Source organism: Lissotriton vulgaris, chromosome 2_1 (genome assembly GCF_964263255.1).
Source record: "Lissotriton vulgaris chromosome 2_1, aLisVul1.2, whole genome shotgun sequence".
NCBI classification, from domain to species: Eukaryota; Metazoa; Chordata; class Amphibia; order Caudata; family Salamandridae; genus Lissotriton; species Lissotriton vulgaris.
Window position 1 is genome coordinate 1,146,308,707 of NC_141687.1, and position 23,082 is coordinate 1,146,331,788.

General features: G+C 46.1%; 2 protein-coding genes across 4 annotated transcripts in view; both read left to right on the top strand.

The window, feature by feature from the left end:
- ZCCHC17 (zinc finger CCHC-type containing 17) overlaps positions 1 to 23,082 on the top strand; it is a 153,678-nt gene that overhangs the window by 78,386 nt on the left and 52,210 nt on the right. The window lies entirely within an intron of this gene.
- On the top strand, positions 9,122 to 22,022 carry LOC147731723 (uncharacterized). The gene is made up of 2 exons (XM_086958839.1): positions 9,122 to 9,842; positions 22,018 to 22,022. Exons 1-2 carry the CDS (start codon positions 9,122 to 9,124, stop codon positions 22,020 to 22,022), a joined length of 726 nt encoding a protein of 241 aa, XP_086814965.1.

Here is a 23,082-nt window from a genome sequence, read left to right on the forward strand (position 1 = left end):
CTTTCCTAATTTCGCGGACAGAGACCTGATCATCCGGGAAGCAAGGAAAATGGGGGAGATCCGTCTAGAAAACGCACACATCATGATCTTTCCGGATTACAGTCAGGAGGTGCAGAAGCAACGCCGCTCTTTTGGCGCTGTGAAAGCGAAACTCAGAGACTTGAAGATCTCCTACATGTTACTCTTCCCAGCAAAACTCAAGGTGCTTTACAAGGAACAATCGCTCTTCTTCGCCCATCCAGAGGATGCCTGGCAGTGGCTGGAGGAACGCCCAATTCTCAACAGCAGGGAGCCGCCGGACGGGAGGAACTGGTCAGATTTTTGCGGAATGGCCCATGTGGGAATTGCCCAAGACACGGAGGATGAACTCCAGGAGAGCGAAGAGACAAAACCCGGCAACACCTTATCGAGGCCGCGGCTCAGGAGACACACGGAAAGGAAGATCGGCTTCCCCGAGAGCGGGGGCTGAGCCGGGCTCGAGATTTACCTGTTTAAGAAAGACGATGAACTTGACAGCCTTACCTCTGGAGGGGAAGAAAGGGAAGAGGAGGGTCAATCCGTCCACCCGTTGATGGATGCGATCCGGGTGTTGGAACAGGACATGTCGGAGCAACACAGCGCGCCTGAATCAGAGACTCAGGACTCCAGATCTTGAACGAGAGCAGATCGGGCTATTGAGTATGCAGCTCGGTGATGGGAAGCACGCAAGTTGACACGCCCTTTTGTTATTTAAGTTCACTGTTTCGTATACGTTTGTGTTCCGAACCACTCTCCTGTCCTGGTAGTGGAGAGGGGGTACTAGGAGAGATCTAAGGGAGGGATGTGTGGGAGGGCGACAGACCTTCTCCTACGGACAGTTCTGTCTTTTGATGGGATGGGACTGGATGGGGAGGGAGGTGGGAGGGGATGGGGAGAGGGGGTTTTCATGTTGGTTTGGGCTGGGGACGGGGAGGGGGGAGTTGGGGGGTAAGGGAAGCAGTTGAGAAGAAGCAGTTGTACCCCTTGAAGTTCCACACTGCATTTCCTCAAAGAACTCCAACCTCAATGACATTACACATTCACGAATGGCTAGTACACTAACAACGCAGCAAATGGACAACAGGGGAGTTAGTATCTTGACATGGAACGTGAACGGGCTGGGCTCCAAAGTCAAAAGGGGGCTTGTGAACTCCTACCTTAAGAGACTAGATCCAGATATTACCCTACTTCAGGAAACACATCTTAAGGGTACGCAATGCACCTTCATAGCCAGGGGTCGATTCCGGGTATTGGCGCATGCGGGATACACATCCGACTCCAGGGGAGTGGCGGTCATTATCAAAAAATCTTCCCCATTCGCAATTTCACGCACTTGGGTAGACCCACTGGGGACTTACGTGGGTGTTCAGGGGGTATGGAATAGATCTACATACACAATACTCTCAGTCTATGCACCACCTAAGCTACAGACACGTACACTTAAGGCTCTTGCTAGGATTCTCTTGGACACTGCAGACACCATCCAGATAATGGGGGGGTGACTTCAATGATGTGATGGATATAGGACTGGACCGTTCGGGGGCGACAGATAGAGGAGGGATGCGGACAGCCTTAGCCAACCAGATTGACACCCTGGGTCTTACGGACATCTGGAGGTGGCTACACCCTACACAGTGTGCTTACTCCTATTACTCGGGGGCACATAAGGTTTTCTCGAAGCTAGATTACGTATTTATGTCCAGGCAATATTTGGAGGTGAATGACACGGCGGAGTGCAAGGCTAGAGGGATATCGGACCACTCGCCATTATGGATACAGGTGGGCCACGTCCAGGGCTCTCCGGAAGCATCCTGGCGCCTCGCGGCCTGGGACCTTCAAAACGCAGCTATTCGGCACGGTTTGAGGACGGACATTAAGATCTATGTGGCGGAAAATGAAGGAACAGTGGAATCGGAAGTTACCTTCTGGGAGGCCATGAAGCCAGTCCTACGGGACAGACTGCGAAGCAGAAAGGGGAAGAACGCCGTAAGCTCCAGGCTGAGGTCACTGATACCGAACAGAAAATTTTAAAATGGGAAAAGGAATACCAAGGCCAAAAGGATAATAGTATTCTTAGGAAATTATTAGATGCCCAAAGACAATATAGAGAGCTCGTCACTAATGAGGCGAAGACCCAGTCCCTGGCCAGATGGGTCGAGGCCATAAGGACCACGGAGGGAGTGCTAGTTGCCTCGGATGTGACAATTGCTGACACATTCGCCTCCCACTATGAACTTTTCTATGCGGCTAGAGATTTAGGAACATGCAAGGAAGCGGGCCTTTACATGGACCAGGTGGACTTGCCCACAGTGTCATCAGAAGACCTTCTGGTCTTGGAAGCTGATCTTACAGCGGACGATATATCGGACGCTATAGCTCAACTGAAACCCGGGAAAACTCCGGGCCCGAACAGTTTTCCTGCTGAGTTTTTTAAATGTACGGCGGACCTTCTGGGTAGGCATCTAAAGGGGCTCTTTACCGGAGCCTATCGGGCGGGACAGCTCCCCCCAGACCTCTCCATGGCCACGATCGTCCCGATATACAAGGAAGGTAAACCAAAGGAGGACTGTGCATCCTACCATCCCATCTCCCTCCTCAATACAGAGGTTAAAATATTGGCAACTCTCCTAGCGCGGCGCCTGAGGTCAGTTGTTGTGAATCTTATACATCTGGACCAATCCGGCTTTTTACCGGACAGGGCCACCAAGCTAAACTTGAGGCGCACCCACAATTGGCTTCAGGAAGTGAAGGGCCGAGATGAGCCGCATTGGTTTCTCTCCCTGGATGCAGAAAAGGCCTTCGATGCAGTACATTGGCCATTTCTCAGTGCGGTGCTCCGCAAGTTCGGGTTTGGACCTAAATTTCAGAAATTGATCCAGCTCCTCTACACTACCCCGAGGGCCAGAGTGCGGGTCAATGGAAGGCTATCGAGGGAATTCCCGATCCAAAGGGGGACCCGCCAAGGTTGCCCCCTGTCTCTCCTCCTCTTTACACTCACTATTGAGGTCCTGGCAGCCAGGATACGCCAATATGAGGGCATCTCAGGCTTTCAAAGGACGGCAACGGACCTCGTGCAAGAGAAAATATCGCTCTATGCAGACAATGTCCTTCTGTATATTACGAACCCGGAGACGACAGTCCCGGAATTATTCAGAGAGCTAGGAAATTATGGCAGATGGGCGGGACACACCATTAACTGGCACAAGTCGATGCTCTATGACACGGGGGGTGGGGGGATGGATAGGGCTGCCCGACCAGCTATTGACGACTACTGAAGGCTTTCAATATCTTGGAATCTACATTACATTAGACAAGACTCTATCGTTCCGAAAGAATCTGGAACGGATAATTTTGGGCGCGTGGTAGACATGGACCGATGGAGGCAGCTCCCGCTCACTCTCCTGGGTCGCGCCGCGATGTACAAGATGATTATACTACCAAAATTCCTTTATGCACTGCAGAACGAGTACTATCCACTTCCGGCCTCGGTACTTCCCAAAATTCACTCTGACCTGAGGTCCTTTCTGTGGTTGGGTAAACAACCTAGAGTGGCACTGACTACACTCCAAAGGCATCAATATAGTGGAGGAATTTCACTACCTAATTTAGAAGCATATTATTGGGCAGAACACATGACACCGATCAATGACTGGATACATGCCCCGGTGGACCACCCGACTTATGCCCTGGAAAGACTGAAGTTGTCGCCCCACAATCTATTGTATTACATTTATGGAGGGTCTAGTCGGGCACCGCTGTTGCCTGCCACTATCCTCACGCTCAACGCCTGGAACAGGGCCACGAGACTCATGGGCTGGGACAAGAAGCCGACTCGGCAGACGCCTTTGTACCATTGCCAATGGCTGACGGAACTCCGCAAGCTCCGGGGTTTCCGGGGATGGGACGACATCGGCATCTCCACAATAGGGGATGTAATTGCCCAGGGGGAGCTGAAATCGTTCCAAACACTCAAGACTGAATTTGGGCTACACCATTCCCAACTCTTCAAATACACCCAGCTACGCCATGCGTGGCCTGCACAGAAAATCCCACTTACTGATATCCCAGAATACACACATTTGGAGGGACGGCTCCTTCAGGAGAAGGTCCCGGGAAAGGCGGTCTCCCTAACCTACAAGACTCTGACTAATAATATGCTGGGAGACCTGCTGAAATTACGGCACACATGGGAGGGGGAATTGGGAGTCATGGAGGACCTAGATTGGGAGATTGTACTCATGCATCCCCGGGAAGTAGCAATCAAATCCAGGCTACGCCTCATTCACTTCAAAGTGCTTCACAGGACATATTATGACAGACTAAGACTTCATTGAATGGGAAAGGTAGATAACGCACATTGCCTTAGGGGATGCCAACAGGAAGGGGATTCTTTTCACACTATATGGTCATGCGACAAGATTCAGACGTATTGGAAACATCTCTTTACTGAACTGGGGGAGGTCTTGGGGATTCCGCTTCAGTGTGAACCTAAGCTGGCACTGTTGGGCATGACCAACGAAATCGATCTGCCACGCCCACTTCTTCTCTTCTTGGTACTGGCACTAGTAGTGGCTAAAAGAGACATTGCCAAGTATTGGGGGGCTCCGGAACCGCCGGGATTGGAGGAATGGAGGAGAGGGCTAGACCTGTACATGGCAGCAGAGAGAGTGACGTATAAAGCAAGGGGGTGCCCAAAAAAATTTAGAAAAGTATGGGCCAAATGGCGACAGTACCATGGGTTGGATGGGGGGGTTGTGAAAGAGGGGTTCATGCGGAAATAAGTGCTACCATGACATGTTATGTTTTGAACGTGCAGTAGACAGGGAGGGAAAGGGGAATGTTTATGCTGCTGGAAATCGACTGCTTTGTTTGTTCATATTACGGGGGATTGTTGGGGGGGTGGGACGAGTTTATTACAAGGGGGAAAAAACTGTAAAAGCAGATACCCTTCGTGATGATTAGATGCATTCAATAACAATGAAGACATTCGCCGCCCGGCCTTCGGGATGTGGGCTAAATGGCAGTGTGAGACCCTTTTGATTGTATTCAGTACCGCAATGATAACCACCTAAACTATTGATTGAATGCCGCAACTCTTTTTTGTGTTTCTGCAATAAAAAATGTATTTAAAAAAATAAACTGGGCATTAACACCTTCGAGAGGATTGTGGTGATTTGGGATTCATGCAGGGTAGATCTATTTGCAGCACATCTCAACAACCAGCACCACCGACAGACTCTTCGTATTGGTGATGCTTGCATTTCTGCAGGATTGGACTAGAATTCATTGGTAAGCAATGCCCCCCTTCCTGGATGATTTCATGACTAGCTCCACAATTCAGGATACAATGGCCATATTTGGTGTTGAAGACCCCTTTATAGAGATGTCAAGCTTGGGTTCTAGTTTTGGAACTTTTTTGGGCTTCTCCAATCCATCTACCACATTTTCCTTCAATTTTGAGCAATTTATGGGACACTAATTCTCTCCATTCAAGAATACTTAGGTAGATTTATTTCCCACCCTTGTGGAATTTTCCTCCTTTTGGCACTAATCATAGAAAACATTGGTCACCTTTCATGTTCTAACTATGCAGTGTGGCACCATGGGAATTGGAAAGTGAAAGCCCTTCCTCAGTAAACTCAAACAGTAAGTATAAGCTACTTTATCTAGACTTGGCTGCAGAGCCAACATTTCCAGATGCAGTTGTTAGCTATGGCAAATACGCATACCTGTTATCAGAAGAGCCAGGATGGGCGGACGCTCTTTCAGGTTCCTTGCAGCATCTTACTGGAATAAGCTCCCAATGGAGCTTCGACTATAAGCATCTGAGACAGTTTTTCGGAAAAAGCTGAATACTTGGCTCTTTCCATCGGATAATTCCATTGTCTGATCCCTACCCTGTTACTCCTTTTCCCTTGGTTTATGGGACCTTGTCGCAGTGCGGGAATGCAGAGGTTTGTGCAACCAGGTGCTTTATAAGTTTAAATTGATTGATTGATTGATGGATCTCTCTCTAGACACGGCTCAAGCACTTCAACAACATTTTGGTACACAGTATGCCTTGAAGGGCCTTTGCAGTTCATTTTCCTGATAATCTAGTAGTTCCTTTTTCTGCTCCATATTTTTCCAGTGAACATATGAAACATAAGGATTTTTTAGATTCACTTGTGCTGTGTTTTGACTTACTCTGTACAGTTTTCTACTGACCGTGCCATGGATGGGTTTTTGTCAGAGTCTTTATGTGGGACAGCCCTGGTCTTTGTAAAATCTTTAGTGACACCCTCAAATGCATGTCTGGATAAAACTGCTACATTTCTTGTCGAACTTAAAAAAATGAGTGTCCGGGATGTTGAATATTCTGCCAAAGAGGCACTTTGTGATATCCACCAAGAAAATATCGATGGCTAACTTGTGTCACTCTCTTCCATCAATTGGCGATAGAGACTGCTTGGGTTGAAATCACTCCAGTGACGTCATATTTATGTGGTTTGAAAGAAGAAATTAAAGATAAATTAGATTGTGATTCCTGTTCTGCCAACTTTGCTGGTCTCATTAATCCTGCGGTGCTTATTGAACGTAGTCTCTAAGAAAGATGTAATGGAAAGCCTCGACCTACAACTTGTAGATCCGTCCAGGCATACCTTTCACATATGGCAGATAGTGCAAGTGATATTTTGACTTAGGAGGAACCCATGCAGATTGACCAGACCAGAGGCCCTTTAGCGGACGAAAAAGAAAAGAAGAAGTAGACGGGACTTTGCTTAAATTGTGGCAGTTCTAGGTACTTGGTCCAGGATTGCCCCAGACACCCTCCACAAATCTGGGTAAAATGCCATCACCCATCACATATGAAGTAGAAGGGTGAAATATAGACCATAAACAATACAGAGGATCAGTTGGTCTGCCTACAAATTTCCCTGTTGGCCAAGAAGGATTGGCTATTATTACATCCACCTGCAGAAATTTTGGTAAATGGCACTCCCCTGTATTTCTGTCGAGTGAAAGAGTTTTCATTGCCTTTACTAAAGTAAGTTGTTGACAATAGAGAGAGGTTTCTTGTGACCTAATAGCCTCTCTTAATTATACTATAATTTTTGGTATATGTTGGTTAAAGTGGTAAGCTCCTTATGTAAACTGGGCCACCAGAATGAATTCACTATCTTTGCAGTTCTGCCATGACCACTGCTGTGTTTCAGAAAGTTACTGGTCACTCACAAAGAAAGTTAAACATGTCAGATCAACACCAGGTTTAACTGGGGCCAATCTCTCTATGGTTCCCGCCATTATCATACATTTTCTGTCGTCTTTTTTCAAACCATGAGTTCACTCCATCGCTCCTTATTGGGAGTATGATTGCTCCATTCCTTACAATCGAAGTTCCACCATTCCTCTGGGACAAATGTATTCTTTGTTGTAAAATAAAACAGTGGTTGTAATGGTTTATTGAAAGAAAATGGAGACAATTGACTCTTTTTACCCCTTTCAACACCGCAATATCAAAAAAGCAAGGTTCGAGGCATATGAGCTGCAGATTACACACTATGCATAGATGGCCACCTAGTGTTGGGACTGGATATTTGCAGTTTGTTTTGTTGTAGAAAAGTCTTTGGGAGTCACGGGAAAGGTGACTCCTCCTTAGGATGATACTGCGCATGGGCATCGGCTCTATCCCCAGATTATTTTTTCCACCACTGGGCTCGGATGTGTTTCCAGCGTTCCGTGTTGGAACCGATTTCCTTCAGCGCGCAATCCTCACCAACTTACAAAACTTAGATTCAAACGCTTTCCAGTCAACGCTACTCTTCAAACATCGAGGATCTCGATTCCGGTCGTCGTCGTCAGCCTTCGGGCCTAACTAGGCCTCGACTCCAGCTCATGGAAAGGACGCCATTTAAAAAGTGTCCTCAATGTGGGTCGGAGTTTTCCCACACCGACCTTCACAAGGTGTGTAACCTCTGCCTCTCTCCGGAGCACAAGGCGAAAGACTGTTCAGCTTGTGCCTCTTTCCGCTCCAAAAAGACTATCCGGGACTGAAGAGGGAGGAGAACAATGGCTCAAAGATCTTCGGCGCCGATTCCGGACAACATCTTCGAGGAAGGCGTCAATGTCCCAGAACAGCACGACGTCGACAGCAGCTCCAAGGCAGAAGATTCCGATGTCGAGGACATCACTCCAGCGTAGCGGGTCGTAAGTAAGACCGTCAACCCCGACGCTTCCTCGACACAGAAGGCCCTGGTCACACCCTCGCCCTCGGGCTCGGGTGCACACCGTCACTCTGCTTCTACTGCCCCACCTTCGGGCCCGGCTAAGAAGCCAATTAAACATTCAAGCGACTCGAGCTCGAGTCGACCTTCACACGGTGCCAGCGCACACATACCGGCACCGAAAAAGACAACGGCACCGACATCCAAACCATCGCACCGAAACATACAACTACTCCTTAGGCACCTAAGCCCAGGTCGGAACCAAGCAAACCTGCTTCGGATTCCAAAAAACCACCGGAACCGAAAAAGTCATCGGGTCCGAAAAAAGCTTCAGAGACGAAAAAGACTGCTGCTTCCCCGGTTAAAGACATTGCCAAGAAACCAAAACAAGCCATTTCGGTGCCCAAGCATTCCTCCGCACCAAAAGATCAACGCCCTGCAGAGGACTTAATTTTGGCTCCCGAAAAGCGACCACTGGACACACCAGCTCCGCATTCAAAGGAGGAGGACATGGCTACCTCTCCCTTAAGACTGCCTTCCCTTCTCTTTCACCTGTACCATCACCACATCCTCCCATACCACAGCATTCCCCAGCATCCTCTATCATACCAGACATGGATGATAGCTCTGATGATATGGGGGGTAACATACCTGATCCAGCCACGCCCACAGGATCCCCAGACCCGTGGGATGATTATACCACCCCACATGTGCCAAATGTCCCTCAGGATGACATATACCCCTCAAGGCCTTCCCCACCAGAAGACAATATAGGGTTTAATTAATTAATTCACAGGGCTGCACATTATCATGGGGTAGACATACATACAGACCCTGTCGATTAAGACTTCCTGATGGATAAATTTGATAGTGCACAAAGGTCCTCATCCATTTTACCGATGCTTAAAGGAGTGATCAAGCATGCCACTGAAGTCTTCAAGGACCCAGTCAGAACTCTGGTCATTAACCCTCGGGCAGAGAACAAATATAAAGCTACCCCCTCAGACCCAGCATATATTAAAGGCCCAGTACCACTAGACTCACTTGTAGTTTCCAACGCACGCAAGAGAGCAAACTCACAAACATCAGGTGAGGCTGCACCACCAGATAAGGAGTCTAAGCTACTTGACGCATCAGGGGAAAGAACAGCGTCTCAAGCAGCAAACATGTGGCATATCGCCGATACACAGGCACTACTAGCCAGATATGACAGAGCACATTACGATGAGCTAGAGTCATTAATGAGGCACCTCCCTGACAAGTACAAGGATAGAGCAAACGAGCTTATCCAAGAGGGGAAAAACATCACAAACGCCTCTATTCGGTGTGCCCTCGATGCAGCAGATACTGCCTCTAGGGCACTTAACACCAGCGTTTTACTACCCAGACACGCCTGGCTATGTATATCGGGGTTCAAACCTGAGGTACAAAGCGCCATTCTTAATCAACCCTTTGATGAACAACACCTATTTGGACCTGAGGTAGATGTATCACTAGAGAAAATCAAAAAGGATACAGACACCGCCAAATCTTTGGGAGCCCTGCTCCCAGACGTTCATTTCGTCGCTCATCCTATCGAGGTGCCACCAGGGCATATACTTCAGACACAGCTTCTACCTCGTACAAAGCCCCTACACAGTCTACCTTCAGCAAAGGCTACCAAAGGGGTGATTACAGGGGTAACAATAACAAAGGCAGAGGCAAAAATAACAACTCACGCTCTGCCTCTACCCCTGCCCACTATAAGCATCTGAGACAGTTTTTCGGAAAAAGCTAAATACTTGGCTCTTTCCATCGGATAATGCCATTGTCTGATCCCTCCCCTGTTCCTCCTTTTCCCTTGGTTTATGGGACCTTGTCGCAGCGCGGGGACGCACAGGTATTTGCAACCACGCGCTTTATACGTTTAAATTGATTGGTTGATTGATGAATCTCTCTCTGGACATTCCACTCCTGTCAGGGTAAGACTCCAACAATACCTGCCAGCCTGGGAGAACATCACATCAGACAGTTGGGTGCTCCAAATAATTCAATCAGGTTATTGTCTGGAACTAACATCTACCCCCTCAAACATACCACCCAAGCAGCGTCCAATGTCACAGGGACATTTAACATTACTCAGACAGGAGGTAATATCCCTCCTGCAGAAAAATGCAATAGAAATTGTTCCAGAGCATCAGAAAAACAAAGGAGTATATTCCCTATATTTCCTAATACCAAAGAAGGATGGATCTCTAAGACCCATCCTAGAGCTCAGACCTCCAAACATTTACATACAGTGGGATCATTTTCAGATGGTCACACTCCAACAGGTCCTCCCATTACTGGTATTAAACGACTTCCTTGTCACTCTAGATCTCAAGGACACCTACTTCTATATTCCTATCCACGCAGCACACAGAAAATATCTCAGATTTGTGCTAGACGGACAACACTATCAGTTCAAAGTGCTCCCATTCGGAGTCACAACAGCGCCAAGGGTGTTCACCAAATGCCTAGCAGTAGTAGCAGCACACCTAAGAAGACCGCACATTCGCGTCTTCCCATATCTGGACAACTGGCTCATAAAAGCCAGATAATACAGACAGTGTGTGCAACACACTCACGCTACTATTCAACTGCCTCACGACTTGGGATTCACGGTAAATCACGTCAAGTTGCATCTGCAACCCTCGCACATACAACAGTATCTCGGCGCTACAATAAACACCCAACTAACACTAGCTTATCCCTCTCCAGCCAGGATAACAAGTGTACAAACTCTCCTAACAAAATTCAAACTGCAACACTCGCTACCAGCTCGAGTGTTCATGCAGCTCATAGGGATGATGGCATCTTGCATATTTGTAGTACCTCCCGCAAGACTGCAAATGCGTCCACTTCAAGATCAAGAGTGCCTAGCACGCCAATGGAACCAGGCTCAAGGTCAATTAACAGACCTAGTGTTGGTAGACGGTCGGACTCATCGTTCTCTGCAATGGTGGAACACCAAAAACCTTTCCAAAGGGCGACCGTTTCTAGAGCCAGTTCCTCAAATAGTCATGACAGCAGATGCATCGCTCTACCGCTGGGGAGCCCATCTACTCGATGCAGCAGATACTGCCTCTAGGGCACTTAACACCAGCGTTTTACTACCCAGACACGCCTGGCTATGTATATCAGGGTTCAAACCTGAGGTACAAAGCGCCATTCTTAATCAACCCTTTGATGAACAACACCTATTTGGACCTGAGGTAGATGTATCACTAGAGAAAATGAAAAAGGATACAGACACCGCCAAATCTTTGGGAGCCCTGCAGTCGCAGGCTCCCAGACGTTCATTTCGTCGCTCATCCTATCGAGGTGCCACCAGGGCATATACTTCAGACACAGTTTCTACCTCGTACAAAGCCCCTACACAGTCTACCTTCAGCAAAGGCTACCAAAGGGGTGATTACAGGGGTAACAATAACAAAGGCAGAGGCAAAAATAACAACTCACGCTCTGCCTCTACCCCTGCCCACTATAAGCATCTGAGACAGTTTTTCGGAAAAAGCTAAATACTTGGCTCTTTCCATCGGATAATGCCATTGTCTGATCCCTCCCCTGTTCCTCCTTTTCCCTTGGTTTATGGGACCTTGTCGCAGCGCGGGGACGCACAGGTATTTGCAACCACGCGCTTTATAAGTTTAAATTGATTGGTTGATTGATGAATCTCTCTCTGGACATTCCACTCTTGTCAGGGTAAGACTCCAACAATACCTGCCAGCCTGGGAGAACATCACATCAGACAGTTGGGTGCTCCAAATAATTCAATCAGGTTATTGTCTGGAACTAACATCTACCCCCTCAAACATACCACCCAAGCAGCGTCCAATGTCACAGGGACATTTAACATTACTCAGACAGGAGGTAATATCCCTCCTGCAGAAAAATGCAATAGAAATTGTTCCAGAGCATCAGAAAAACAAAGGAGTATATTCCCTATATTTCCTAATACCAAAGAAGGATGGATCTCTAAGACCCATCCTAGAGCTCAGACCTCCAAACATTTACATACAGTGGGATCATTTTCAGATGGTCACACTCCAACAGGTCCTCCCATTACTGGTATTAAACGACTTCCTTGTCACTCTAGATCTCAAGGACACCTACTTCTATATTCCTATCCACGCAGCACACAGAAAATATCTCAGATTTGTGCTAGACGGACAACACTACCAGTTCAAAGTGCTCCCATTCGGAGTCACAACAACGCCAAGGGTGTTCACCAAATGCCTAGCAGTAGTAGCAGCACACCTAAGAAGACCGCACATTCGCGTCTTCCCATATCTGGACAACTGGCTCATAAAAGCCAGATAATACAGACAGTGTGTGCAACACACTCACGCTACTATTCAACTGCCTCACGACTTGAGATTCACTGTAAATCACGTCAAGTTGCATCTGCAACCCTCGCACATACAACAGTATCTCGGCGCTACAATAAACACCCAACTAACACTAGCTTATCCCTCTCCAGCCAGGATAACAAGTGTACAAACTCTCCTAACAAAATTCAAACTGCAACACTCGCTACCAGCTCGAGTGTTCATGCAGCTCATAGGGATGATGGCATCTTGCATATTTGTAGTACCTCCCGCAAGACTGCAAATGCGTCCACTTCAAGATCAAGAGTGCCTAGCACGCCAATGGAACCAGGCTCAAGGTCAATTAACAGACCTAGTGTTGGTAGACGGTCGGACTCATCGTTCTCTGCAATGGTGGAACACCAAAAACCTTTCCAAAGGGCGACCGTTTCTAGAGCCAGTTCCTCAAATAGTCATGACAGCAGATGCATCGCTCTACCGCTGGGGAGCCCATCTACTGTATCACACCATGCAAGGCAAATGGACACCGCAACAAAAGCTACTCCACATCAACCACTTAGAGTTGCTAGCTGTGTTTCTAGCTCTGAAAGCATTTCAAACTCAAGTGTCAGGCAAAGCTGTCTTAGTCCGCACAGACAATATGACAGCCATGTACTACATAAACAAGCGGGGGGGGGGCGGGGGACACTCTCTGCAGCTCTCTCAGTTAGCACAGCAAATATGAAGATTGGCTATACCGCTAAAGATCTTCCTCCTAGCCCAACACGCCCCAGGAGTACAAAACACTATCGCAGATCTGCCAAGTCGACAAACACAGCAGATCCACGAGTGGGAACTTCATCCACAAGTTCTTCATCCGTTCTTCCAAATGAGGGGACAACCTCAGATAGACCTCTTTGCCACCCACGAAAAAGCAAAATGCCAATCTTTGCCGCCAGATACTCACGCCCATTGTCCAAAGGCAATGCGATATGGATGAACTGGTCAAAACTATTTGCGTACGCTTTTCCTCCTCTCCCACTACTTCCGTTAGTGGTACGCAAACTACAACAACATTCTCTGATGCTCATTCTAGTCGCTCCAACTTGGGCCAGACAACCGTGGTACACCACGCTGTTGCAAATGTCTGTAGTACCACACCAAAAACTAAACCTATCTCCACGCCTATTAACACAGAACCATGGAGAGATCAGACACCCGGACCCAGCTCAGCTCAACCTAGCGATCTGGCTCCTGAGGTCATAGAGTTTGGTTACCTCCACCTTCCTCCAGAATGCATGAACATCATTAACACCTTGACTGCTAAGGCAATTCCCGCTGTGTGCTAAGGAATGCAGGATCCCATTATTCATGATGAGCTCAGCTCGTCATAAGCACACGACCAGTGTACTGCATGACGAGCTGAGCTCGCCATGAGCAGCGAAGGGGTTAAAGAAGCTAGACGTCCCACTACCAGAGCATGTTATGCTGCTAAGTGGAAACGCTTTGTCATATACTGCCAAAACAACCAAACAAATCCCTTAGACGTGTCTATTTAACACATCATAGGATATCTATTACACCTTCAAAAGTGTAATTTAGCCTATACGTCTATCAGGCTACACCTTGCTGCTATTGCAGCATACTTACAAAATAGACAACATCTATCTCTTTTTAGAGTGCCAGCTATTAAAGCTTTAATGGAAGGACTCAAAAGAAGAATTCCTCCCTGAACGCCACTAGCACCAGTGTGGTACCTGAACATTGTTCTTACAAGGTTAATGGGTCCTCCCTTCGAACCATTAAATAAATGTAAATTGCAATTCCTAACTTGGAAAGTAGCTTTCCTAGTAGCAATTACTTCTCTTAGAAGGGTTAGTGAACTACAAGCATTTACCATTCAAGAACCTTTTTTGCAAATGCATCATCATAAGTGGTTCTTCGTACTAATCCTAAATTCCTTCCTAAAGTCATTTCACCATTCCATCTAAATCAGTCAGTTGAGTTGCCCTTATTTTTTCGCAGCCTCAAACAGTCGCAGAAAGAGCTCTACACACCTTAGACGTCAAAAGAGCACTTCTGTACTATATCGAAAGGACACAACCTTTTCGTAAAACAAAACAACTTTTTGTGTCTTTTTCGCCGCCACATAAAGGCTACCCTATATCAAAATCAGGGATCGCCAGATTGATTGTTAAATGCATACAAATGTGTTACCAAAAAGCAAAACATACGTTAACAATTCCTCCAAAAGCCCACTCAACAAGAAAGGTAGGGGCTTCAATGGCATTCTTAGGGATCATCCCCTTAGATGACATATGTACAGCAGCTACATGGCTTACACCACACACATTCACAAAGCATTACTGTGTAGATGTGCAAACTAAACAACAAGCCACTGTGGACCAGGCTGTACTAAAACACTGTTTCAAACAACTGCAACAGATACTGGTGGTCGCCGCTAGGTGTGGGTACTGCTATACAATCTATGAATAGTGTGTAATCTGCAGCTCATATGCCTCGAACGGAAAATGCTACTTACCAGTATGCATCTGTTCTTGGCATATAGAGCTGCAGAGTTACACACGCCCACCCACCTCCCCGGCTACCTTTATCTGTTCCAGTATTATCTTAATTAGATACAAATCACATGGACATCCCTACCTCTCGTTCAGCTCCATCACTTCCCTAACGGCGAAAAACAATCTGGGGATGGAGCCGGTGCCCATGCGCAGTATCATCCTAAGGAGGAGTCACCTATTCCGTGACTCCCAAAGACTTTTCTACAACAAAACAAACTGCAAACATCCGGGCCCAACACTAGATGGCCATCTATGCATAGTGTGTAACTCTGCAGCTCTACATGCCAAGAACAGATGCATCCTGGTAAGTACCATTTTCCTTCCCTTGGCTTACCCTATATTTAAGAGTACGCACTGCTAATTATATCTACTCAAGGTAGCTTCAAACATACAATCTCTCAACCACTACACAACCATCATCAACACGAGGGAGATACACTAGTAAGCCCAAAGTCACAGAATTTAAAAATGAAAAATAGATATATTTATTGTTATATCAAAAAAGAATTTCAAAAGGAAATACACATTGTACCTGCAGTAAAAAACATTAAAACCACATTAAAAAGAGATTTTGTCGTAACACTTAATCAAGGGACAAGACAAATAAGATACACATCTATGTTTGGTAATGTATCTTCGTAATGTAACCAACCAAATCAGTTCCTAACCCTGGAATACAAATAAAAAGCCTATACAATCTAAACTAGAGAGTACACATAAAAGACAGTACACTTCGTTATCGGAAAAACACACATCCGTACTAAAACAATGTCAAGCATTAGAACCCGATACCGAAGAATTAATTAGTAATCTGTGGTTCCAGCCATATGATGGATTGTGTCATAGAGCGTCAACGCTTGTCGATGGATAGGTATTATTGCACCATCTTTTTTCAAGACCATATCTGTAACTCTCTTGTTCAAATGATTTTTTGAAGAAAAACTAAAAATAGAAATACCTGTATGTTAGCATACATATATTCGTCTACCTAACGACAGCTTAGCTATAGTTGATTCCAATCACAAAATATCAGTTAGTATTCATAAACATATATCTCATGGTACTATGAACACATTTGGAAATAGTCAGCAAACGTATCTTAAAACAACGGATTTACAATAGGGCACCAAAAGATCTCCTATTGATGCACTTTATAAAAATAAACATCCATTTTTAATGTTTGTAATGTCTTTGGGCTTCACATTATCGTTCCCCATATGTCCATACACTCTCACTCGAGATACTAAACATGCACCCCCAAAGGAGGGATTCTCATTCAGTCCAAGTGCAGACCTTTTTTGTTCCGGTCTGGCTAATCTATAAGCATAGTTATCCTATTGCTAGTCTCTCCTGATAGTTGCTGATTCAAAGATCAAATGATCGAATGCCTCATCAGCCCCAGACATCACCATTGCCATCCCGGAAGGTTACAAGATCATCCGTAAGGACCGCTTCGAGCAAACAGGAGGAGGCATCGCGATTGTCCATAAGAACTCCATCCGCATCTCAACCAGTTCTGACGCCCACCTCGCCAACGCCGAACACCTCCACTTCCAGATCCACATCGACCCCAAAACCACACTCAGAGGCACCCTCGTCTACCGGCGTCCAGGACCCCGTGCACAATTCAGCGACGACATCACTGACTTTATCACCCCACACGCCCTCCCCTCCTAGGATTACATTCTATTGGGAGACCTCAATTTTCACCTGGAAAAGAGCAATGACAGCAGCACCACCACCCTTCTGGACAATCTTGCCAACCTCGGACTCAAACAACTGGTCACTACCCCCACCCACATTGCTGGCCACACACTAGACCCGATCTTCACTTCCAGCAAACATGTCTCCTTCAGTCACACCACAGCTCTTCACTGGACGGACCACAGCTGCGTTCACTTCACATACAACAAGTCCACAATCTACAACCATCCTCAACCCACCACGCGAAGAAACTGGAACAAAATCACCATCGACCAGATCTCCTCATCGCTTCTTCAAAACCCCCCTGTCCACTCCTCAAACCCCGACCAAGCAGCCACTAACCTCACCCAATGGATATCCAACAGCGCCGACATTCTAGCCCTGTTGAAAAAACGTCAAAGCAAACCAGGCAGCAAAAACGCCTCATGGTTCAACGATGATCTTAAGAAATCGAAGAAACTTTGTCGCTCCCTCGAGAAGTCCTGGAAAAAAGACCCAAACACCAGCACCAGGGACGCCTTCAAAAACGCCACCCGCATACACCACCAACTAATCCGGTCTGCCAAGAAAGCCGCATTCAAAGACCGACTAGACAACAACGCCCACAACAGCAAGGAACTATTCAACATCGTCAAAGAATTCACCAACCCATCAGCCAACTCCAACGACATCACCCCTTCCCAAGCCCTATGCGACTCCCTAGCTTCCTTCTTCCACAACAAAATCGCAGACATCCACAACAGCTTTGACAATCGACCCGGAGACCAACCCACCCAACCTTCTGCAGGACCTTCACCCCCCCTGAACACCCTCAACGACTGGAACCCAATCTCCACTGAGGACACCATCCGCCTGATGAACTCCATCCACTCAGGATCCCCAACTGACCCATGCCCTCACCACATCTTCAACAAAGCAGACTCCATCATAGCACCACACCTCCGAGATGTCATCAACTGCTCCCTCAACTCCGCCACCTTCCCGGAAAGCTGGAAACACGCAGAACTCAGCGCCCTTCTGAAAAAGCCCACAGCTGACCCCTCCGAACTAAAAAACTACCGCCCCATCTCGCTTCTTCCATTCCCGGCCAAAGTCATCGAGAAAGCTGTCAACAACCAACTCGCCGCCTTCCTCGAAACCAACAAATCCCTTGACTCCTCACAGTCCGGCTTCCGAGCCAAACACAGCACTGAGACCGCACTCATCGCTGCAACTGACGACATTCGAACTCTACTGGACAACGGAGACACAGTCGCCCTCATCCTCCTCGACCTCTCCGCTGCCTTCGACACAGTCTGTCATAGCACCCTTCAACAGCGCCTCAGAAACGTCGTAATCCAAGGAAAAGCACTGGAATGGATCACTTCGTTCCTCACCGGAAGAACCCAGAGAGTCCGCCTCCCACCATTCAAGTCAGAGGCCACTGAAGTCATTTGTGGCGTGCCACAAGGATCCTCTCTCAGCCCCACCCTCTTCAACGTATACATGAGCCCCCTTGCGACCATCGCTCGCCAACACAACCTCAACATCATCTCCTACGCTGACGACACTCAACTGATCCTCTCACTCACCAAAGACCCTAACACCGCCAAAACCAACTTACACGAAGGAATGAAAGAAGTAGCCGAGTGGATGAAGCACAGCTGTCTGAAACTGAACTCCGACAAGACAGAAGTCCTCATCTTATGCACCTCCCCCTCGGCCTGGGATGACTCTTGGTGGCCAGAGGCCCTTGGAAAGGCACCCATCCTGACAGACCACGCACGGAACCTGGGCGTCATCCTGGACTCCTCACTCTCGATGACCAGACAAGTCAACGCCGTTTCATCATCTTGCTTCAACATTCTTCGCATGCTCCAAAAAACATTTCGCTGGATCCCCACCGAAACCCGTAAAACGGTCACCCGCGCACTGGTCACTAGCCGCCTGGACTACGGAAACACCCTCTACGCCGGTACTACCGCAAAACTCCAGAAAAAACTCCAACGCATCCAGAACGCTTCTGCCAGGCTCATACTAGACAGCCCGCGTAAAGAACACATCTCTGGTCACCTGAAAAACCTACACTGGCTCCCCGTAAATAAGAGGATTACTTTCCGCCTCCTAACCCACGCACACAAAGCACTTTACGAACTTGGACCTGAATGCCTCAACACACGACTGTCCTTCTACACCCCCTCCCGTCAGCTACGATCCTCCAACCAAGCTCTTGCCACTGTATCTCGCATCAACAAAACCACCATGGGAGGCAGATCCTTCTCCTACCTGGCAGCTAAAACTTGGAACTCTCTTCCTACTCACCTCCGCCTTACTCAGAACCACCTAGCATTCAGAAAGCAACTTAAAACTTGGATATTCGACAAGTAACTCCTCACCCCTCCTCAAGCGCCTTGAGACCCTATGGGTATGTAGCGCGCTATATAAATCTTTTGACTTGACTTGACTTGACTGAGCTGCCACACTCGATAGAACTTCCTGATGGTGTCAATATATATCCAGCCACCATTTTTAAATTAGGTCTGAAAAGAGCAGAAAAATGTATAGTGTAAATCATCATGTTATTTGGCATTCCTAACCCCAGGAAGACCTGCCCCAGTCTTTTTTAGTTTGCGCAATGTTGCTCAAGTGTACTTACAAAGTGGGGGACCTAATATAATACTTCAAATACGTAGGACACACCACGCCCAGCCTTCGTGGTAAATTATCATAAATTAAATTGTTTATATTATCTGGGCTAAAAAAACACAAGTGGGGAAATATCTCAAACGTTCATCGAGGATAATCTTAGCCTAGGGGTCCTTATACTATTTGTATAGTCAATGTAACGGTCCCTTTCCTGTTTGAAAAATACCCTGAATCGATTTCCCATGTGTCCTAGTATAGCGACTGCATCCTTACCTGTTGGCTTGGCGAGGCGTCCCGTACGGTTAGCCTGAAGTTCAATAAACCAATTCTTTCCTCTCTCTTTATATATCGTCAGATCCGACTTCACCTGATCGTATTTTACCCATCTTGGTCTTGAATACACCCGTGATACTCATTCCGGGATGGGCGGGTCTACCGGTGTCAGTGAAATAGAAAAAGAATAACCATAACATCTTTTATCGCTTTCTACATGGAAACCGTCACCATCTTGGAATGTGTTGTTTTTACTGTTTGCTATATAATATTTACAATTCCCAATATTAGCATCTTACCTGGCTCATCAGTCCTTGGTGTTATTTAATACGTTGTCACTGTTCTATCAGCTCTTTATAAAAACCAAATAGGACTTCGCACAACGGCTTACATAGTCGCACTATATCTGATTGAATATGCTGCACTGGCAGTTCCTACCTGCTGCTCTTCCAAAGGACAATGGAATATTTGTTGACCACTTTTTTTTAAATTCCAATTGTTTTGTGAGGGAAAAATCTAGCTATATAATGGAAGGTTCACTGCTTCTCTTCCCCCCATAATGATCCTTCAGCAAAGCTGTCTAAAACTGCATGAATTATTTACAAAATAAAGGACATCCAGTCATCACCATCAGTGGCCCCCCAGTTATTCATTCCAAAGCCAAAGATATTAGGTCATGTATTGACTACAGAGGGTTAGATAAATTGCCATCAAAGATGGTACCCGTGCCCCTTGATCAAAGCCACCCTGGTGTCAGTACAAGAAGTGCAAGTTATTGGCAAGTTTCATTAGCATGATGTTTATCATCTTTGGTACTTAAAGGAAGGTGATGAGTTGAGAATAGCTTTTTGTACCCCATTTGGAAATTTAGAATTTTGTCTGATCCCATTCAGGTTGAGGTACTCTTCTGCTTTTATTCAGTGCTTCATGGTCTTTGTATTTGCTGACATTTTTAATCATTTTGTACTGATGTTCTTACATAACATCCTTATATTCTTCGGAAATCTCTGTGTGAATCATAAACATATATTTACATTTTTGGCAAAGTCACAACAACATCAGTTGATCTGCAAGCTAAAGAAATATGAGTTTGCAAAGGAAGAAATCAACTATTTAGGATTCTGTTTAAGTTCCTCTGACTTATCACGGGATCCTCAGACAAAACCTGCCATTGTGGAGTGGCCGTCACCTATGAGTGTTCAAGAAACCCTAAGTTTCCTTGGGTTTACAATTTTATAATGACAATTTATCTCGAAAAGGTTGTCAAAGTGTTTCCTAAGCTTAATTTGCCTTCATTACTCTAAAGAGATTATTCACACTGGCTCTGATCCGTTGTCTTCCTGACCCTACCACAAATTCATAGTAAAGACTGATGCTTCTAAACAAGCATTGGTGGCCTTCCTGTTACAATCCCTAAATGATTATGATGTAGAACACCCCCTGTTTTATCTGTGTTAGAAATTGTTGGATAATGAACTCAATTATTAAGTCCTGAAAAGAAAATTGTAGGCTGTGAAAATAACATGTGCCTACTGGACACATCGGATACTGGGTACCAAGGAACCTTTTGAAATCCAAACAGACTCTAGAAACTTACAGTTTTAATGCAACATGCAGTGTATGATTAGTTGTTAAGCTAGATGGGCATTGTTGTTTTCACATTTCAATTTCACCATAACCTATATTCCTGAATGAAGAAATATTTTGGTCATTGTCTTATCTCCTCGTTATCCTAAGATTTCCGTTGTAGTTGATCAACCTATATTTGTTGCTGAGTAGTTACCCAATCCTTTCTGGAGAAAGTAAAATAAGACTAGGTTTCCATCCTAGGGGGTTTCCATTTCTCCTCTCATTGACCCCTTACTTCCTGCAGCCACAGGTTTCATCAACTATGTACAGAATCATTGAAGTCTCATTGGAAACAGTTCCTGTATTCCCAAATCAAGGTGACGGTGCCAGCGTCAAATTTAGGACTGGAAAATCCTTTTTTGTTCCTCCTGCAAAGTCCTGCCTTTCTTCCTGCTTACTTCCAGTTCTTACCCTGCCAATCAAATTCCAACCAAAATTTTCTATCACTCATCAAATTGATCCTGTAACTTCTAATTTGCAATTGTCTCAGACTTTGAAGATTCATTGGGATTTTCGTGTGTCACAGCTATTTCATAACTTATGTTCTCAACCCCCTCAAATCATTGGGAAGGACCTGAATTGGAAGTACTATTTTTTTTCAGCAACAAGATTCTTGTTGGTCTCTATAATTCCTCTGTTTCTGCTTCTCTTCAGGTTGATTCAGGTTGGAGCTGGCGCCTTGCTGTTACTCCTGCACCCTCTTCTCTTCAGTCAAATGTTTCAATATTGCCAACTCTTTTTTCTGCCCTTGTAATTTTTTCCTTATTTGGGGAGGTCATCCTGTACTCCGTCAATGAAAATCAAACAGAAAGGAGGGACTACTTCATCCAACCTTTGACACAGCTTTGCAGGCCTTTGTCTTGTTTTTTTATTTTTTGTCCTTGTTGTATTTTTTAATTGATTTAGTAAATGTGCAGGCCCCACATTTCTGTTTATAAGCCTCTATCTGCATTACGCATTTTAGTAAGTGCTAAGGATATGGTGTCACAGGTAGATTTAGTAATTTGCTGAAGCTCACATTATTTCTTACGTTGCAATAGCTACTATTGCATCCCAGGACTTTTTCTTTCCAGTCACCAGACTAGCCACCGGACTGGGATATGGAGCACCTAATTTTACAGACTACATATATTTAACAATTAAAACTTCTTTTATTTGGGCCACAAAGAGGGAGCAGCACAGACCAGCTTGTTGGTGTGAAAAAGGCTGCTTTATTGGAAACAGGTGCACCTTACAAATGATTTCCCTTGGCCTGGGCTGTACAAAACGAAACCTCGCTAAATATAAACTTCCTAACACCCCCCCCCCCCCCCCCCCACCACCACCCCCACCCAAATATGGTACCCCCTGCAACAATTATAAACACAAACTTGCAATTCCTAAAATTCCTACCTACCTAACTAGGTAACTTCTTATATTTATCCCAACTGTAAAACCAGACCTCATTAAATCCCCCAGGACTTAGGAAAAAACGCCCACCCAAAAGCCTGTATGAACACACCAGCACCTGCTCCAGCGACAAACTCGCCATACAATGTACCCCGACACACCTGCTCCCAATAAGACCAACCCAAATTGTATCAAACTCGCCAAACTCAATTGACCCGAAAAGACCACAGCAAGAAAGCCACTACCATCAAAAATTGGGTGGGAGGGAGGGAGAACAAAAACCCCCAGGCACACCGCAACCGGCTGTTGGGTTACTTCTACTAAAATGGT

Bases quoted from the DNA above. Each gene is read 5' to 3' on its own strand.
- LOC147731723 (XM_086958839.1), top strand. From the start codon at position 9,122: ATGCTTAAAGGAGTGATCAAGCATGCCACTGAAGTCTTCAAGGACCCA.